General features: G+C 40.1%; 1 protein-coding gene across 8 annotated transcripts in view; it reads left to right on the top strand.

Moving 5' to 3' along the window:
• Nucleotides 1-647: 647 nt before the first annotated feature.
• Nucleotides 648-17,226, top strand: part of PARP4 (poly(ADP-ribose) polymerase family member 4) — a 346,684-nt gene continuing 330,105 nt past the window's right edge. For all 8 annotated transcript variants that reach the window (XR_016309539.1, XM_089666213.1, XM_089666217.1 and 5 more), the window contains exons 1-3: nucleotides 648-795; nucleotides 11,024-11,165; nucleotides 12,289-12,472. Coding sequence is in view for 7 of the 8 variants with exons in the window: in XM_089666213.1 (XP_089522339.1) it covers nucleotides 11,025-11,165; nucleotides 12,289-12,472 (325 nt within the window). In the remaining variant the exon portion in view is untranslated. The remainder of the gene's footprint in view (nucleotides 796-11,023; nucleotides 11,166-12,288; nucleotides 12,473-17,226) is intronic.

Genomic DNA, 17,226 nt, shown 5'->3' on the forward strand with positions numbered 1-17,226 from the left:
AACGCGCTTGGCTCATGTCCAAACTTTGGGACATGAGCTTCTTTAGCATGTTTTTGAAGCAGTGGGGGGCCCATTCAAGTCAATGGTGCTGCTCCAAAAACCAGCTAAAAACACCCCAAAAAGTCTGTCAAGTGTGAACGGGGCCTTACTTTTTTTGGGGGGGTTTGCTTTTACTCTTTATCCAGTGCTCAGACTGATCATGGGGCTAACCAAACTCCAATATCTAGTCTTCGTTTATTTATCTCAGGTACTTGTATAGCGCCATCAATTTACGTAACGCTTTACAAATACATATATTGTACATTCACATCAAGGTCTCTAACTCACATTCATACATACACATACTAGGGCCAATTTAGACAGGATCCAATTAATCCAATTAAGCATGTCTTTGGACTGTGAGAGGAAACCGGAGGAAAACCACACTTAAAGACAGATTTATTTATATTGATAAATCACTGAGTGGTAAATTAAACATTACAGTGTTTATGCTCTTCACAATATATAAAAAAATAAAAACATCTTTTCACTGACGCATATTATCCATAGGTGGTGTAATAGTATCACTACTTTACTCATGACACTAGCACTGTTCCTTTAAGAAAAAGAAAAAAAAAAACAGGAAGTACTTCTGTTATCTAGAGCTGTTTCTCCTCCCTACCAGGAACAACTGCTCACGCAAGTGAAGAAAATCGTATCCCCTATCTGTACGTAGGTCTGATTTTCATACAATTGCTTCCACTGAATGCTCCTTTCATAACTCAAGCTGCGGGACTATTGCTTGGTGGATAAAAGGTAAGACAATCAAAAGGATTTTCTCTCTATTTAATATATATATATATATATATATACAGTGGGGCAAAAAAGTATTTAGTCAGCCACCAATTGTGCAAGTTCTCCCACTGAAAAAGATGAGAGAGGCCTGTAATTGGCATCAGAGGTAGACCTCAACTATGAGAGACAAAATGAGAAAAAAAATCCAAAGAATCACATTGGCTGATTTGGAAAGAATTTATTTGCAAATTATGGTGGAAAATAAGTATTTGGTCACCTACAAACAAGCAAGATTTCTGGCTCTCACAGACCTGTACCTTCTTCTTTAACAGGCTCCTCTGTCCTGCACTCATTACCTGTATCAATGGCACCTGTTTGAACTAGTTATCAGTATAAAAGACACCTGTCCACAACCTCAAACAGTCACACGCCAAACTCCACTATAGTGAAGACCAAAGAGCTGTCAAAGGACACCAGAAACAAAATTGTAGACCTGCACCAGGCTGGGAAGACTGAATCTGCAATAGGCAAGCAGCTTGGTGTGAACAAATCAACTGTGGGAGCAATAATTAGAAAATGGAAGACATACAAGACCACTGATAATCTCCCTCGATCTGGGGCTCCACGCAAGATCTCACCCCGTGGGGTCAAAATGATCACAAGAACGGTGAGCAAAAATCCCAGGACCACACGGGGGGACCTAGTGAATGACCTGCAGAGAGCTGGGACCAACATAACAAAGGCTACCATCAGTAACACACTACGCCGCCAGGGACTCAGATCCTGCAGTGCCAGACATGTCCCCCTGCTTAAGCCAGTACATGTCCGGGCGTCTGAAGTTTGCTAGAGAGCATTCGGATGATCCAGAAGAGGATTAGGAGAATGTCATATGGTCAGATGAAACCAAAATAGAACTGGTAGAAACACAACTCGACGTGTTTGGAGGAGAGAGAATGCTGAGTTGCATCCAAAGAACACCATACCTACTGTGAAGCATGGGGGTGGCAACATCATGCTTCAGGGCTGTTGCTCCACAAAGGGACCAGGACGACTGATCCATGTACAAGACAGAATGAATGAGGCCATGTATCATGAGATTTTGAGTGCAAACCTCCTTCCATCAGCAAGGGCATTGCAGATGAAACGTGGCTGGGTCTTCTAACATGACAATGATCCCAAACATACCACCCGGGCAACGAAGGAGTGGCTTCGTAAGAAGCATTTCAAGGTTCTGGAGTGGCCTAGCCAGTCTCCAGATCTCAACCCCATAGAAAACCTTGGGAGGGAGTTGAAAGTCCGTGTTGCCCAGCGACAGCCCCAAAACATCACTGCTCTAGAGGAGATCTACATGGAGGAATGGGCCAACATACCAGCAACAGTGTGTGCCAACCTTGTGAAGACTTACAGGAAACGTTTGAACTCTGTCATTGCCAACAAAGGATATATAACAAAGTTTTGAGATGAACTTTTGATATAGACCAAATACTTATTTTCCACCATAATTTGCAAATAAATTCTTTCCAAATCAGCCAATGTGATTCTTTGGATTTTTTTTCTCATTTTGTCTCTCATAGTTGAGGTCTACCTATGATGCCAATTACAGGCCTCTCTCAGCTTTTTAAGTGGGAGAACTTGCACAATTGGTGGCTGACTAAATACTTTTTTGCGCCACTGTATACTACTTGTCCAGGAACTAAATCGGTGTCCCAATCTACTTGTCCCTCATGACAATCTACTTGTCCTGAAAAAAACCCAGAAATTTTAACCAAAACCGATATCACAAAGGCAGTACATTATCCAATTTGTTGTGAAATATAAAAGACGAGATTGCATCGAGTAAACAGATATCCAACATGTCAAACCTTAATGCGGAGCTCCACCCAAAAGGAGAAGTTCTGCTTTAAGCCTTTGTCCCCCACTCCCCATTAAGGATTGGCACCTTTGGGGAGCGGGTACCTGCATTTGAGGGGTACCCGCTTCCACTGCGATCGCCTAGGCAGTCGGAAGCGGAAGTTGTCCTTCCTCCCTGTAGTCTTCTGGGACATGTGACAGGTCCCAGAAGACTACGGGGCCATTCACAAAGCACAGTGCTTCTCGCGCATGCGCAGTGGGCACCTGGCTGTGAAGCCACAAGTTGTCACGCCGGGTGCCCACACTGAAGTTGCCGGAGCCAGGGAGAGAAGACAGCTGATGAAACCAGTGGTGGTGAAGACACCGCTGGACCGAGGGACAGGTAAGTGGCTGTATTTTAAAAGCAGCTACAGTTTTTGTAGCTGCTGACATTTATTTTTTTTTTTGTAGGTGGAACTCCGCTTTTGTGGACAAAAATGTCTTGATGTCAGAGGAGAATGGGGAGCCTGGGTCGAGAATAATAGAAAGGCAACAGTAACTCATATAACCACTCGTTACAACCAAGGTATGCAGAATACCACCTCTGTACATGCAACACATTGAGCCTTGAAGCAGATGGGCTACAGCAGCAGAAGACCACAGCGGGTGCCACTCCTGTCAGCTAAAAACAGGAAACGGAAGCTACAATTCACACAAGCTCAAAATTGGACAATGGAAGACCGCAAAAATGTTCCCTGGTCTGATGAGTCTCAATTTCCCTAGAGATGGTTGTGCTTGAAAATCCCAGTAGATCAGCAGTTTTTGAAATACTCAGACCAGCCTGTCTGGCACCAACAACCATGTCACATTCAAAGTCACTTAGAAGTGGCACCCGCTATGGTCCTCTGCTGCTGTAGTCCAACGTGCTGCGTGTTCAGAGGTGGTATTCTGCATACCTTGGTTGTAACGAGTGGTTATATGAGTTACTGTTGCCTTTCTATCATCTCTAACCAGTCTGCCTATTCTCCTCTGACATCAACAAAGCATTTTCGTCCACACAGCTGCCGCTCACTGGATATTTTCTTTTTTTCGGACCATTCTCTGTAAACCCTAGAGATGGTTGTTCATAAAAATCCCAGTAGATTAGCAGGTTTTGAATTACTCAGACCAGCCTGGCTGACACCAACAATCATGCCATGTTCAAAGTCACTTTAATCCCCTTTATTCCCCCATTCTGATGCTCGGTTTGAACTTCAGCAAATTGTCTTCACCACGTCTAGATGCCTAAATGCAAGGAGTTGCCGCCATGTGATTGGCTGATTATCAATTTGTGTTACCGAGCAATAGAACAGGTGTACCTAATAAAGTGGCCAGTGAGTGTATATAGCTTCAGTAGACAATGTGTGTATCTTGCGGCATTAAAGTGTTACTAAACCCACAATAGTAAAATCAGTCTGTATATATAGTAAAGCATGCTTGTTATAGTCACTGTGGAACCTAAAAGGTTAATCCTTGCATTGTGTAAAAATTTTGTACAGCATGATTGTATTGACATTATAGAGCCTGTTGCATTAAGAACAAACAAACACTGTTATCATGCATTCAGAATGTACCCCTTAATGAATAATGAATTCAGGAGGGGTGAACCAAGTTCCATATTCTCAATACTATTCTGCTTTTCCTTGCACAGACCTTATCCTAATACCGATTTTTAAATTTAACTTCACCTTGCTGCATTACATCTCCTCTACATGTGCACTCTGACCATTCTTATGTAATGTCATTCTATCACCATGTCCCCGTTGGGCAATTTGGTATGCAAATGTTTGGTATGCAAAGGCGGAAGGAGCACTTGGGCACTGACTTATCCCATGGAGAAAACTGTAGCAATCAGCTTGCAAGATTCAGCTAGTCAGAAAGTATAGGCATAGTCAGGCTCTCTTGTTGAGAGCTTTTGATAGCTCCCACAGTTCTATTAACCCCTGCTGCACCTGAATATTATGGCAGAGGGACCATGGAGGGAGAGGGGTTTCACTTAACAGAAGAGACCTCAGTACAATGGACACACCCTTTTGCTGCTATTTGTTTTTGCCTACACTTAGGCGTTAACATTCGTTTTCTCTCGATCTCACTGTGTCTGCTTGCCTCTTATATGCCTGCTCCACTCATTTTTCCCAATGTTTTCTCAAGTATTCACCTTCTGCATTTCCTGGCCTAAGATTTAGTTCCTCTGGTTCATCTTTTAGCATGCATGTTCTTTCTATCCACACTGTCTTCAACTTTATTTTTAATGTATGGAAGTTTTGTATCTTCTCATCCTGCCATACAGTACACTATACTACTGCAGACACAAACACGTGAATTTAGTGTGTTGGTACACTTTATTATGTCAAAGACACTGTGTAGGTCCTCTTTGACTTCCCTCATACTAGGGATTAGATTAAAAAGGCATGATCCTGCTGACTCCTTATTCTCATCATCTGCTTGTGATCTTCAGATTCCTAAAAATAAACTACAGTGCCTTGAAAAACTATTCATACCCCTTGAAATTTTCCACATTTTGTCAAGTTACAACCAAAAACGTAAATGTATTTTATTGGGATTTTTTGTGATAGCCCAACACAAAGTGGCACATAATTGTGCAGTGGAAGGAAATGATAAATTGTTTTTAAAAATGTTTACAAATAAATATCTGAAAGGTTTGGCACGCATTTGTATTCAGCCCCCCTGAGTCAATACTTTGTAGAACCACCTTTCACTGCAATTACAGCTGCAAGTCTTTTTTGGGTATGTCTCTACCAGCTTTTCACATCTAGAGAGTGAAATTTTTGCCCATTCTTCTTTGCAAAATAGTTCAAGCTCCATCAGTTTGGATGGAGAGTGTCTGTGAACAGCAATTTCAAGTCTTGCCACAGATTCTCAATTGGATTTAGAGTCTGGGCTTTGAGCCATTCTAACATATGAATATGCTTTGATTTAAACAATTCCATTGTAGCTCTGGCTGAATATTTAGAGTTGTCCTCCTGGAAGGTGAACCTCCATCCCAGTCTCAAGTCTTTTGCAGACTCTAACAGGTTTTCTTCAAAGATTGCCCTGTATTTGACTCCATTCCTCTTCCCATCAACGCTGACCATCATCCCTGTACCTGCTGAAGAAAATCATCCCCACAACATAATGCTGCCACCACCATGTTTCACGGTGGGGATGGTGTGTTCAGGGTGATGTGCAGTGTTAGTTTTCCGCCACACAAAGTGTTTTGCTTTTAAGTCAAAAAGTTCAATTTTGATCTCACCTGACCAGAGCACCTTCTTCCACATGTTTGCTGTGTCCCCCACATGGCTTCTTGCAAACTGCAAACAGGACTTCTTATGGCTTTCTTTCAACAATGGCTTTCTTCTTGCTACTCTTCCATAAAGGCCAGGTGAAACATGGTGCTGGCAGCATCATGCTATTTTGCAAAGAAGAATGGGTAAAAATTTCACTCTCTAGATCTGCAAAGCTGGTAGAGATATGCCCAAAAAGACTTGCAGCTGTAATTGCAGCGAAAGGTGGTTCTACAAAGTATTGACTCAGAGGAGCTGAATACAAATGCACACCAAACCTTTCAGATATTTATTTGTAAAAAATGTTTAAAACAATTTATCATTTTCTTTCCACTTCACAATTATGTGCCACCTTGTGCTGGTCTATCATATAAATTCCCAATAAAATACATTTACAATTTTGGTTGAAACATGTAAACAATGTAGAAACCTTCAAGGGGTATAAATACTTTTTCAAGGCACTGTACAAGTGTCATAGATTTCAAACAACTATTAACTTGTCTAGGATTGGCCAGCCCAGCAAAGAACTGGCTTATTGATGCTAAAAGTCTCCAAGGATTCCAAAATGTAACCTTTTTGCTGCCAGAGCCATTTTTGCATTATTTTTTTTGCAGATATGTTTTAGCCCTGAAGATTACATAACCCCCCCCCCCCCCAAACTTACCCTAAAGAATAAAATGGTGGTAGTTCCAATTTTATAATATTATAAGTGCAAAGGCCTAAGAAATGCACATTTTCTGTTAAACATTAACTAAAGTTAATTTTAGGACACACATACACAATCTAAAAATATTATTGTTTGGTGAAATATAAAAAATTAGGTTGCACTGAATAAATACCTAATATGTCAAGTCTTATAATTGCATGCATCCATCAAATGGGAACAAACGTCAGTATCATAGGTGATGATTTAAAAGCTCTTCAGGTCATCAGTTTAGAGCTATGCAGATGCTGTGGTGCTAAAATTATTGCTCTCACTCTGGCGTGTGCGGTGCTATGTAACTTATATTTCACAATCGGCGAATTCGTAGGTGCCCCTGAGGTGCTTTTGCATTCGTGGGGGGGTATGTGCTTGGGTGTAACTTTTTTTATTTTTTACAATTTTTTTAAATTCTTTTTTTTGTCACACAGTGGACAAAAAGTCCAGAATTGCCAGGAAAAGTGAAAAGGGGACCAGAAGGTAACGTCATACACATTGCTTCTGGGTCAGCAAGAAGAAGGGGAAGAGAGAGAATGCATATCTGCTTAACTCCTTCCCTCTACACAGCAGTACCCACTATCGTCTGGGGGGGGGGGGTGTGTGGGGTAGGAGGCGCCCATTACTGGGGACTTTTGTAAGCTTCCCAGCCGCTGGATCAATTCCATCTTACAGACATCAGTCAGTTTGTCATATATGCACACATTCCCAGTGTCTGCAGCTACCATTTGTAAACCCTCCCCCCCTCCCCCGCTGTCGGGTCTGTACGCATCTACAATGAAGAAGAGATTTTGCCAATTTAACCTGCATGGGAGGTGCTAGGAAAAAGCTTTGCTGTCCAAATAATATTAAAGTGTGACTACAGTTTGCCATTGAACATATGGGCAAAAACTAAGTCTTCTGAAACAATTTGCTGTGAACTTATAATTAAAAGAATTAAGGAATTATTTGGCCACAGTAACAAAAGGCATTTTTACGCATCATGCCAACTGTGATGCGTGGTGCTGGAAAAGTTATGGATTGGTGTTGCTTGCTGCTTCAGAGCCTGGGCAGCTTGCAGTCATCAAATCAGCTCTAAATTCTGAATCATGTTAAAGTGTACATGATAAGAAGTGGATTTGTCTGTCCAAATGTTAAAGTTAAACCAGTGTGACATTAGAAAATGCCAGCTGACACAGTCAAAGGCTAGAATACATTCCTTTGCCATATCCTTTTCTAGGGCAGTGATCCCACCAGGCCAGTCGCAGGATGGTCACACTTGCAGTAGCTGCTTATGCTAAGAACAGCAAGAGGAGATCATAATACCATCTACATACAGTCATGTAAAAAAAATTATTACACCCCATGTAAATTGTTGATTAGTTCAACATATTTGACCAGGCAAACAGTGTGTACAAATAAAGGTAATATAGCTGATATGCCTAAGAAGGTTCTCCTTTATTCAGATCACATTATAGCTAGCTGTAGTAAATTGCTTTCATCTGGACTTTTTCTGTAATGTTGAAGATGTTTTGTAGCTTACCCAAACTGATCTTCAGTTCTCATGAATATCCCTCACAACATTTCAATATGATCCAAATCAAGGCTTTGATTAGGCAAGTCCATACCCTGGTATTAGAACTCATGAAATGAGTTGCAAGTGGTTTGTGACTTTTCTTGCATGAACTGCCGATTTCCAATGCACCTACAAGATTTCAATGGGATTCAAATCATGGCTTTGGCTAGACCTATCTATATTACTTCTGTTATGGGTATTGAAAGATTAATTTCTGGTTCAGGTTTTCAACATCGCTTTCTGTGAATGGAGTGGTTGAATGACAGCATCTCCTACACCCAATAACAGAATGTGCTTTATTGAAAGAGTGCAGTAATACTGGATCTGTGAAAGACAAAGAAGACAGTAGTGGTCAGACGGGACACTGCAGGGATGATTTTTAGCAGAAGCAACCACCTGCTATATACAGCATATGGGATATACAGCATTAAAAATAACTAATATGTATGGTGCTGTATCCCAAAAAAATATACTAAACATCAGCTTTAAAGCTGAATTCCAGGGTAGGGACCCACAGGTTTGTCCACTACAGGCTGGCTGAAGAAAGCTACAGGAGATGGGTAGGGACAAGATTAATCACCCTACTGGAGAGAGAGCAGCAGTTACTGGTCTTAATACAGGAAGTTCCAGCACAGAGGCAAACTTTTACACTGGTTTACTTTCAAAGATCGGAAAAAAGATACCCGAAGCACACCAAGATCCAAGTAAACCCAGGTACACACGAGCTGAATATCAGACAAAATCAGCTGGTTCAGCAGAAACCATTTGACTTTCAGCCTGTGTGTACAGCTGCCTGTCCAACAAGTTGGTCTCACGATCGGCTTCTGTTTAACGGGCATGCTGGAAAACCTGCATCAGATCAGAGCTTGCAGCCAATGGCTGCATGCGCTGATCAGTAAGTTCTGGTAGGGGGCAGTCCCCCTGTCAGAACACATTAGCACTGTGGGAGAGATTGTCGCACTAACCTTGCTTTTGTTAGTACGGCGATCTCTGGGTTGAAGAAAAAAAAACTTCTTGGGTGTACTTGAACACACACGCATCTTGTATTTGGACAATATTTGCTTATTGTCCAAATACAAGAGCTAGCTTAGCTTTAAAGTGCTGTAGATGTAAACCCTAACTGAATAAGCTTTATTTTCTGAAGATCTGTGTATCATAAACATCTCTTGTAGCCTAATTGCAGCTACGTGCTGTCTACATGAACTCCAACAATGGATACGTGGCATTTCTCAGGAAAGGTTTCCTGATAACAGTAAACCATACCTGTGTAAAGTGTGTTGAAATTGCCACTTGTAGCTGGGAGTCTGCATGACAGGATGAAAAAACAAGAGGACAATTTGTGGACAGGGATAGAGCTTTGTCATCCCATAATAGGGAAGTGCCCTAACAAACAACTTTAAACACTCAAATGACCTTTTTTAAAAAATGTAATTGTGTTAAAGAACAAGTTTATTTTTAGTGAACTTGTATGATAGTAAATCACCCCAACACCACCCTGAGTGCTGCATACGGCAATACTTACCTTTGTCACCATTCTTGTAATATTCATTATGTGGCCCTTCCCAGTGCTGAATAGAGCTCGCACATAGGAATGGATGCCTGTTTAAAATTGTACAGTTTGTAGTGGTTTATGTGTGACTACTGGCACTCCTCATACTCTTGATAATTATTGTCACTGGAGTCAAAAGGCTTTCTGCCAAAGCTATCTGTTCTAGATAATGTTTTGCCACACCATGGAGACCAGAACAAAGATCTTATATCAGTTTAATGCTAATGTAGTTTGTAAATGAATCTTAGAATATGACAACATCAACAAAGATAGTCACCCAAAATTAATCCACCCCAAACCAATTTGTTTCATTGTTGATTAGAATCAATTTAATAAATCTATCAATAAATCTGTTCTCATGCTTTTGCAATCTCCAGTTCCCTGATAGATAGATAGATAGATAGATAGATAGATAGATAGATAGATGGATAGATAGATAGATACAGTAGATAGAAAACAGCTAGGATCGTACAGTAGAAGATCTGACTATATTTCCCATGAGATATAAAAGGCCTGTAGGTGACTCAGCCCAAAACTATCTACCCATAATTTTAGAAGTGCCATTTCCATGGGTTGTCAGTATACTGATCCCTTATATTGATGGTTAGTGGAGAAATGCTATTTTCCATTTGTGGTCAGTAGGAAAAGGACTCCCCCAAACAAAGGATCAGTGGTAAGAATGCCTTGTTTACATGGATGGTCAGTGTGGTGTCTTAACATTGGTGAGCATTGGGAAGAATACCTCTTTCAAACAGCTAAAAAGATAATTTCACTCCACTGACTGTTGGCGTACGTAGGTGCTGAAATTATGCCGACACTGCTCAATGACCCCCAGCAGCATTTGGCTGCCAGCTCTTGCAGCTAATCGCACCCACTCCCATTTGAGCACTGCATGAGCATGAGTGGGCACGATTAGGTGCAAGACCTGGCAGCCTTCCAATGCCTTCAATGGGGCTGCCTACTCTCAGCCAATCTTGGGAATCCCTGCTGGGGTTCTCAAAGCTAATTGCCAAGTGGGTGTATTTGCACACATAAATGCACCCTAAGGGTTTTCTCTCCCTCACCCTCTCTCTCTTCCTCTATTTCTCTTACAAATAGGGATGAGGGATGAATCCCTCATCAGACTCCTTCAGCTGTGCATACAGTCTAAGCTTCAACCATTGAAATCTGTAGAGGACATTTTTTTTAACAAAGCACTTAAAATTAGCCTGCTGAATACCAATTAAAAGAAGCTTACAGCTCCAGGTCATGGAATTATTCATACGTATTTTAACATATTTTCTTCTTACCTCTAGGATGGGTGTAGGCATCTTTTCAGACTGTGTTTTCTTCCTCAAAGTCAGCCATCCAAAGTCTTTACCATCCAAAGAAAAGAAAAACCTGAAGACCTGCATAATTTCCAATGGAGGAGCTATTTGCTTTGTTATAAATGAGAAGGTATGTGTAGCAACTGAGTGCATTAACAGTGTTTGTTATGTATAGATGATTTACTGCCATGGCCAGTGGTATAGCAATTGTGCTAGGAGAGATCCTGGGTTCATGTCCTCCAGTGGACAACTCTGGCCCTTATTTAAGAATTCTGTCTGTTTGTCCCAATTGCACAAGTATTTTAACATTTAAAGGATTAGTCCTTTTAAAAGTTATTTTTCAGCAATAGGTTGAATCTGGTGAGTTGTGTCACCCATCTGCTTTCTATATTTCTCTCCGGTAAGCTCCAATGGTGAGATCTCCTTACTACAGTTTCCAACTCCTTTTCTGTCCACCATACTATTTTGCTACTTCTGCACTGTTTACAATTTCAAGCACTGTTGCCTCCACAACTTGATGAAGCAGCATACTGCAAAAGGGAGGGTAAAGGGGCAGGGTCTGGCTCATAGTATATAATGCAGTACACTGGTTTTTGACAATAAAAACCTTTAGTACAGTGAAAAATGAGAGGGAAAAAAAAGTACCCTACATGCTTATCTATGACCTTAACTCTAGGACTGGCCCTAACACTAAACCTTCTCATTACACAGATTTTTAAAGCAAGTCTGCATTTTGTCCATGCAGGGTGAAGAAATTAGTTTGCTTTAATGCCTCCTCCCCAACAGTATATACTCTCCTTTCCTTAGCACGCCCACCACTCTGTTGCGCCTTCTGAAGTGAGAAACTGGAAGCCCCGTGGAAGCTTCTAGTTGCTGTAGTTCGGTTTATACAGGGATTTGGACTCCTTTTCAACCCTCCTTTGACTGCAATAAAAGCAGAACTAAATTGCAAAAAATTGTGGCCTCCAGGAGTTCTTTTCATAGTGTGTGAATAGGCTTATCAAATTACACACACTTACTTGCAAAGCACCCACCTTCAGGGATGTGATGTCTGTGTTCCCCCTCATTAACTCCTCCATCTTTTCCTGGTGTTTTTTTGGAATTATTAATAATTGCAATTTTTTCCCTCTCTGTAGTAAAGGAAAATTTACAGGTGAAGTAAGACTATAGTGGTCAAATATTTCTGTTAGAATGTAAAGCAGTTTATGGTTTATACATGAATTTCGTTTTGATCATAGCTGTTTGTCTTTTAGTGTACACATGTTGTTGCGTTAAGTAATGCAGTGCTGAATAGTTCCCAGCAGAAGAATATTCAGAAGCATTGTATACCAGTAGTGGAGCCTGATTTCATTTGGAGATCGTTCCAGGAGAATAGACTTGTTGAGGTGGGATTATGTGACAACAGAGCAATAGAGGTGAAGCAGGACCAAGTTAAAGGTAAATATTTTTGAATGCTGGAATGATATCCCCAGGCAAGATATTATAATTTTTATTATTCTACAGGATTTATATATCACTAACGTTCATTCAACTTTCATGCATTTGGTAAATACAAAATTCTTTCAAGCATTTCATAATGGAAACAGGATTTTGTTACTTAACATAAAAACTTTTGCTGCCAACTACAGGAGGATTGGACACAACACTGGCAAACAAGAAAACTTTAGGCCAGACCATGGTATAAACCATTCTACTACTAGCATGCAATTTTGTAGCAAAGCAATACAGATAATATGATCATATATCACACAAAGAGTCAAACCCTGATTTTACAGTAAGTACAAAAATTTGATTTTCTTTGTCATCCATTGATGGACAAATAGTCTTAAACTTTCAGGATGTCCAAAAGCAGTCTGAGGCCCAGGCAACACAGCATACCACTGCTAACAAGCCAAAAAAAATCAACAGGAATTAGGCATTGCCTGCAGATCAAAGAGCTGCCTGAAGGACCTTATGTCCGAACCCGGCATTAGATATGGCAGATGGCCACCTGGCAGACCTTAGAGAATGTGTGAATAGAAATGAACAGAAACAAAAGGGTGCAAAGGCCTAGTGCATTACAAAAAGTAAATTTATTGATAAAATAAAATCCATGAGTGTAAACACATTCCAAGTGACAGGGTGATCCTATTAAAGAAGATATAATAATATCAATCAGACTTGCCAGCTGACACGTTTCTAGGGATGGGCCTGCTTCCTCAGAGCAAAGCTAGTCTGTGTACCACATCTCCTCTTAAATAGAGGTATTCACTCTACACCCCTCCTACAAAGGGGGAAGGACTAATGCACAAGACAGCCACAACCAAGCCCCAGAGCTCAAATGCTTGATATAACCATAGTCAAAATAACTATTTCCTTTAGCTCCCCATTTTTACCATATCCCAAAAATCCACAAGGATAGGATGAACCCTCCTGGTAGACCCATCATAGTGGGCATTGATAATCTCACCAGTAATATAGGGTGCTAAATTGACCTTTTTTTGCAGAATATGGTTACACAATTACCCTCATATATGAGAGTCTCAGACCACATGCTAGATATCCTCTCTAACTATTGGTGGCAGGGAAGTTAGAAACGAATGTCATTAGAAATATCCTCCTTGTACAGAAACAAATATGTGTATGACTGCACTCAAAATCTCGAGTGTTAAACTATCTAAAACAAGAAAAAGTGTTAAAATGATACTATATAAAATGTATCAACAAAATATTCACTTTCAAAATATTGTGCAACTCAGTTCACAAACAATGTGTCCATAATATTTATTATTATTTATTATTATTAAATCCAATTAAACAAAGTCATTATTATCCATCACCAGGTGCAATTTGTGCAATATATATATATATATATATATATATATATATATATATATATATATAAATTTGTACACAAAATCACTGCATAAAAGTGTGACGTCAAAACACCCAGAGTCCTTCACCTCTTCAAGTATATAGCTCACCTCTTTCAACAACTTAAAATACAAAGTAAATATGTGTTCTTTTAAAAGGTAGCATACACAATGCAATCCACTTCCAGTTTTGTTGGAGCACTATGCAATCTTTAACAGCCAACAGTGGGTTAATAAATCCACTCTCTTCATTAGTGGTCTTGCAAGGTTCTCATAGTTCCAGGCCATTTTCTGACATGTCAAGAAACAGAAGGGAAGGCTTCATAGCGTAAAACAATCTATTATTTATTAATAAAAACTGTCATAGGTACACACACATTGCCATGTGTCATGCCCAACACTAAGGAGGCGTGCACATATACAAGTAAAGCTGTTGGCTCCAGCCGCAAACACAGGTGGGTCAAAGCGAACTTCACTCAGAGCGTGGCTCTGCCTAACATGTTTCGACATGTGTCGTCATCAGATCTTGCATCAGAGGCTAGAAGGTTTGACACAGACCACAAGATTATTTTAAAAAGACTCTTTTTTTGTTCAAAGAGAGAACTATTGAAAAAGCAAGTAAATCCAGAGCAACAATGAATTTGCAATTTAGCTTTGACACAAGTAGAAATAACATACTGTAATTGTAGAGCCATAATAACATGAAAAAACACATCCATAAGTTACACCCTACTACAGACCATAACTGACAAAAATGAAATGCACACAGCAAAATGCAAAGACAGGAGAGAATATGTTAGATAGGTCTGTCACTACCCCCAGGGTACACCAACCTGCCCATCGCTAGATCCACAGGAGATAGACCGGTTGTGTAGAGCCATGGTGCTCATGCTTTTTCAAACTTATCAGGACAGCCCTTGTTTTGAAAGACATTGTGGACCCAACCTGTCTGATCCACTCGGTACCCGTCGAGGATCAGGAAAATTCCAGCAGAGTAGTATAAGCCTACAGGCCTGGAATATTGCTCTGACAATAGCTTTTTTGGCGTGTGTTTGTATTGTCAGAGATAACAATATACCTAAAACACACTGTTTTGGATGGATTTGGATATTAGACCAAAAGACCTTATTTAGAATATATATATGACCCCTGCCCAGTAAGGATGAAGCTCAGAGCAGAACCATACTAAATATATCAAATCGCCATCAAAAACACACATTAAACCCTCCACAGGTAACTCTTATCTGCATGTTAAGAGTCACCATCACCCAAAATGGATCTAGAGTGTCCCTTTTGGGCAATTATTCAGACTGAACAGGACACCGGGCACCAGAATTGAGGATTTTGATTAGTAGAGGCCTCATCCTAAAGCAACAATTCTAGGATAAAGGTAACATAGAGATTTGATCAGTGAGGCCTGTAATAAATATGGAGATGAATACTTTGTAGAGCCTAAGGTGCACAATAAAAAGCACAAAGTACATCAGAGATTCCAATCTGGTTCTATTTAGTATTTAAGTCCAACAATAAAGCTTGTGAGATAAGACGAGTATTTCCGAAATATTGGAACATCTTGAAAACAGGGTCCCCTTCTCTCTGGTGTCATCCTTGATAGGCCCAGCATTGTTTTTAGGAAACTATAGAGATTTAAAGAGCCATATTGCTCTCACTAGTGTTAAATCTTGTAAGAACAGGAAACCCACATCCATATGGAGTTTCCTCTTTGACCAGAAGGGGAGTTTCCAATGTGGTTTTACCAACTATGGAACGTGCAAATATATTTGGCACAGGAAAAAAGTAGTCATAGGTATGGACACCCTATTCAGTGGTTCAACTGTGGTCCACAACATGTAATTTATGGCCTTCTGTTCACCTGTGGCCTTTTATGTGTGGTTCGTACCTCACGTACCCTTAAGGTATGTTTTGGGGAACACAGGAAGAATATCTTGATTGGTGAGAAGGTTTTTGGATTCACTGTTTGAGTACCTTAACACCTAGAAGGCTCAGTGAGGACGATAGTGGGTCCTACCCTGATACTCCATGAGTGATGGCCCAGTGTTTACTCCATGATCAATCTATCAACTGACCAAGTGATGAACCAGTTTTATGAGACATATATAACTTAACCAATTCTTATATATGAGCACCAATCTACAACTAGTAAGTCTATATAATTATTTTTTTAATACTATATATTATTTTACTATATATGTGTACTGGGTTACAAATACATGTAATATATATTAATTATATTCTATCTTATTTTATTTCGTATTAGTATCATTGTTTTCAGTAACGATCGTATTAACATCATGGAAGACTTTTATCCTAATTTTGTAAATATCTACGATTAGTTTACAATTCAGCACTCCAGCAACTCTCCTTTCCCAGCTACAGTAGGGGGCAGTGTGGTGCGTGATTCAGCACAACTATTAATAGAGATACCTCCAGATAAATGATGCAGCAAAGCCCAGTTGCAGGGGCCCTGAGGTGATGCTGCATCTGTCTTTGTGTTGGAATCCTGAAGACAAGATCAGCAGTCATGGGGGCTTCCTCCAACTATTGTCCGACAAGCCTGTAATGGGATTTCTCACCAGCAGGAGGTATGGTGAGGCACTGGACAGGACATGTGGCTAAGGCTTTCCGTCTCTCCTCTCTCCAAGCCAACAGCCAGAAAGTGCATTCATAATATATTTACAAGCTCAGACAGTAGAGGGCAGCAGATCTCTACACTGGAATTCTTTGTTAATCTGCAATATTTCATATTCATCAGACTAAAAGAATAAAAATATATTTATAAAAATTGTATTGTATCCCTAAGACCATAACAAATACAGTATATATCAGCAACTTCCAGTCTTCTAGGCTCTAATGTACACATAATAAAGCGGAATGTCATTTATATCAACTCTGCTTCCTATACCAGTGAGCTGTGATTGGCCCACAGCTATCACATGGTACCTGGGCCAATCACAGCACTCTGTACCATGGGATTAGCTGTAGCCAATCACAGATCACTCGTAATCACAGCTGTCATGAATGTAACCCATGCATGGCCGTTCAAAACATTGCTGTTACAATGAGGAAAATAGTAAAAAATATAACGTTAAAAACATTTTTAAATTTGAATACATTTGTGTCCCTGATCACCACCACACCAGTCATATGATGACACTTTACTGCACTGGTGACAGTATGTAAAAAAAAAAATATTTAATTTCTTCATTTTTAAAAAAATTGTCAAAAAAACACAACTTTAAAAAACTTGCTATGCCTCTTACTAAATACCTTGAACTGTCAAATTTCCAAAAAGGGGTAATCTGGGAGGGGGTGCATTTC

Source organism: Staurois parvus, unplaced genomic scaffold (assembly GCF_062004578.1).
Source record: "Staurois parvus isolate SC_StPar_1 unplaced genomic scaffold, SC_StPar_1.0 ptg000050l, whole genome shotgun sequence".
Taxonomy (NCBI): domain Eukaryota; kingdom Metazoa; phylum Chordata; class Amphibia; order Anura; family Ranidae; genus Staurois; species Staurois parvus.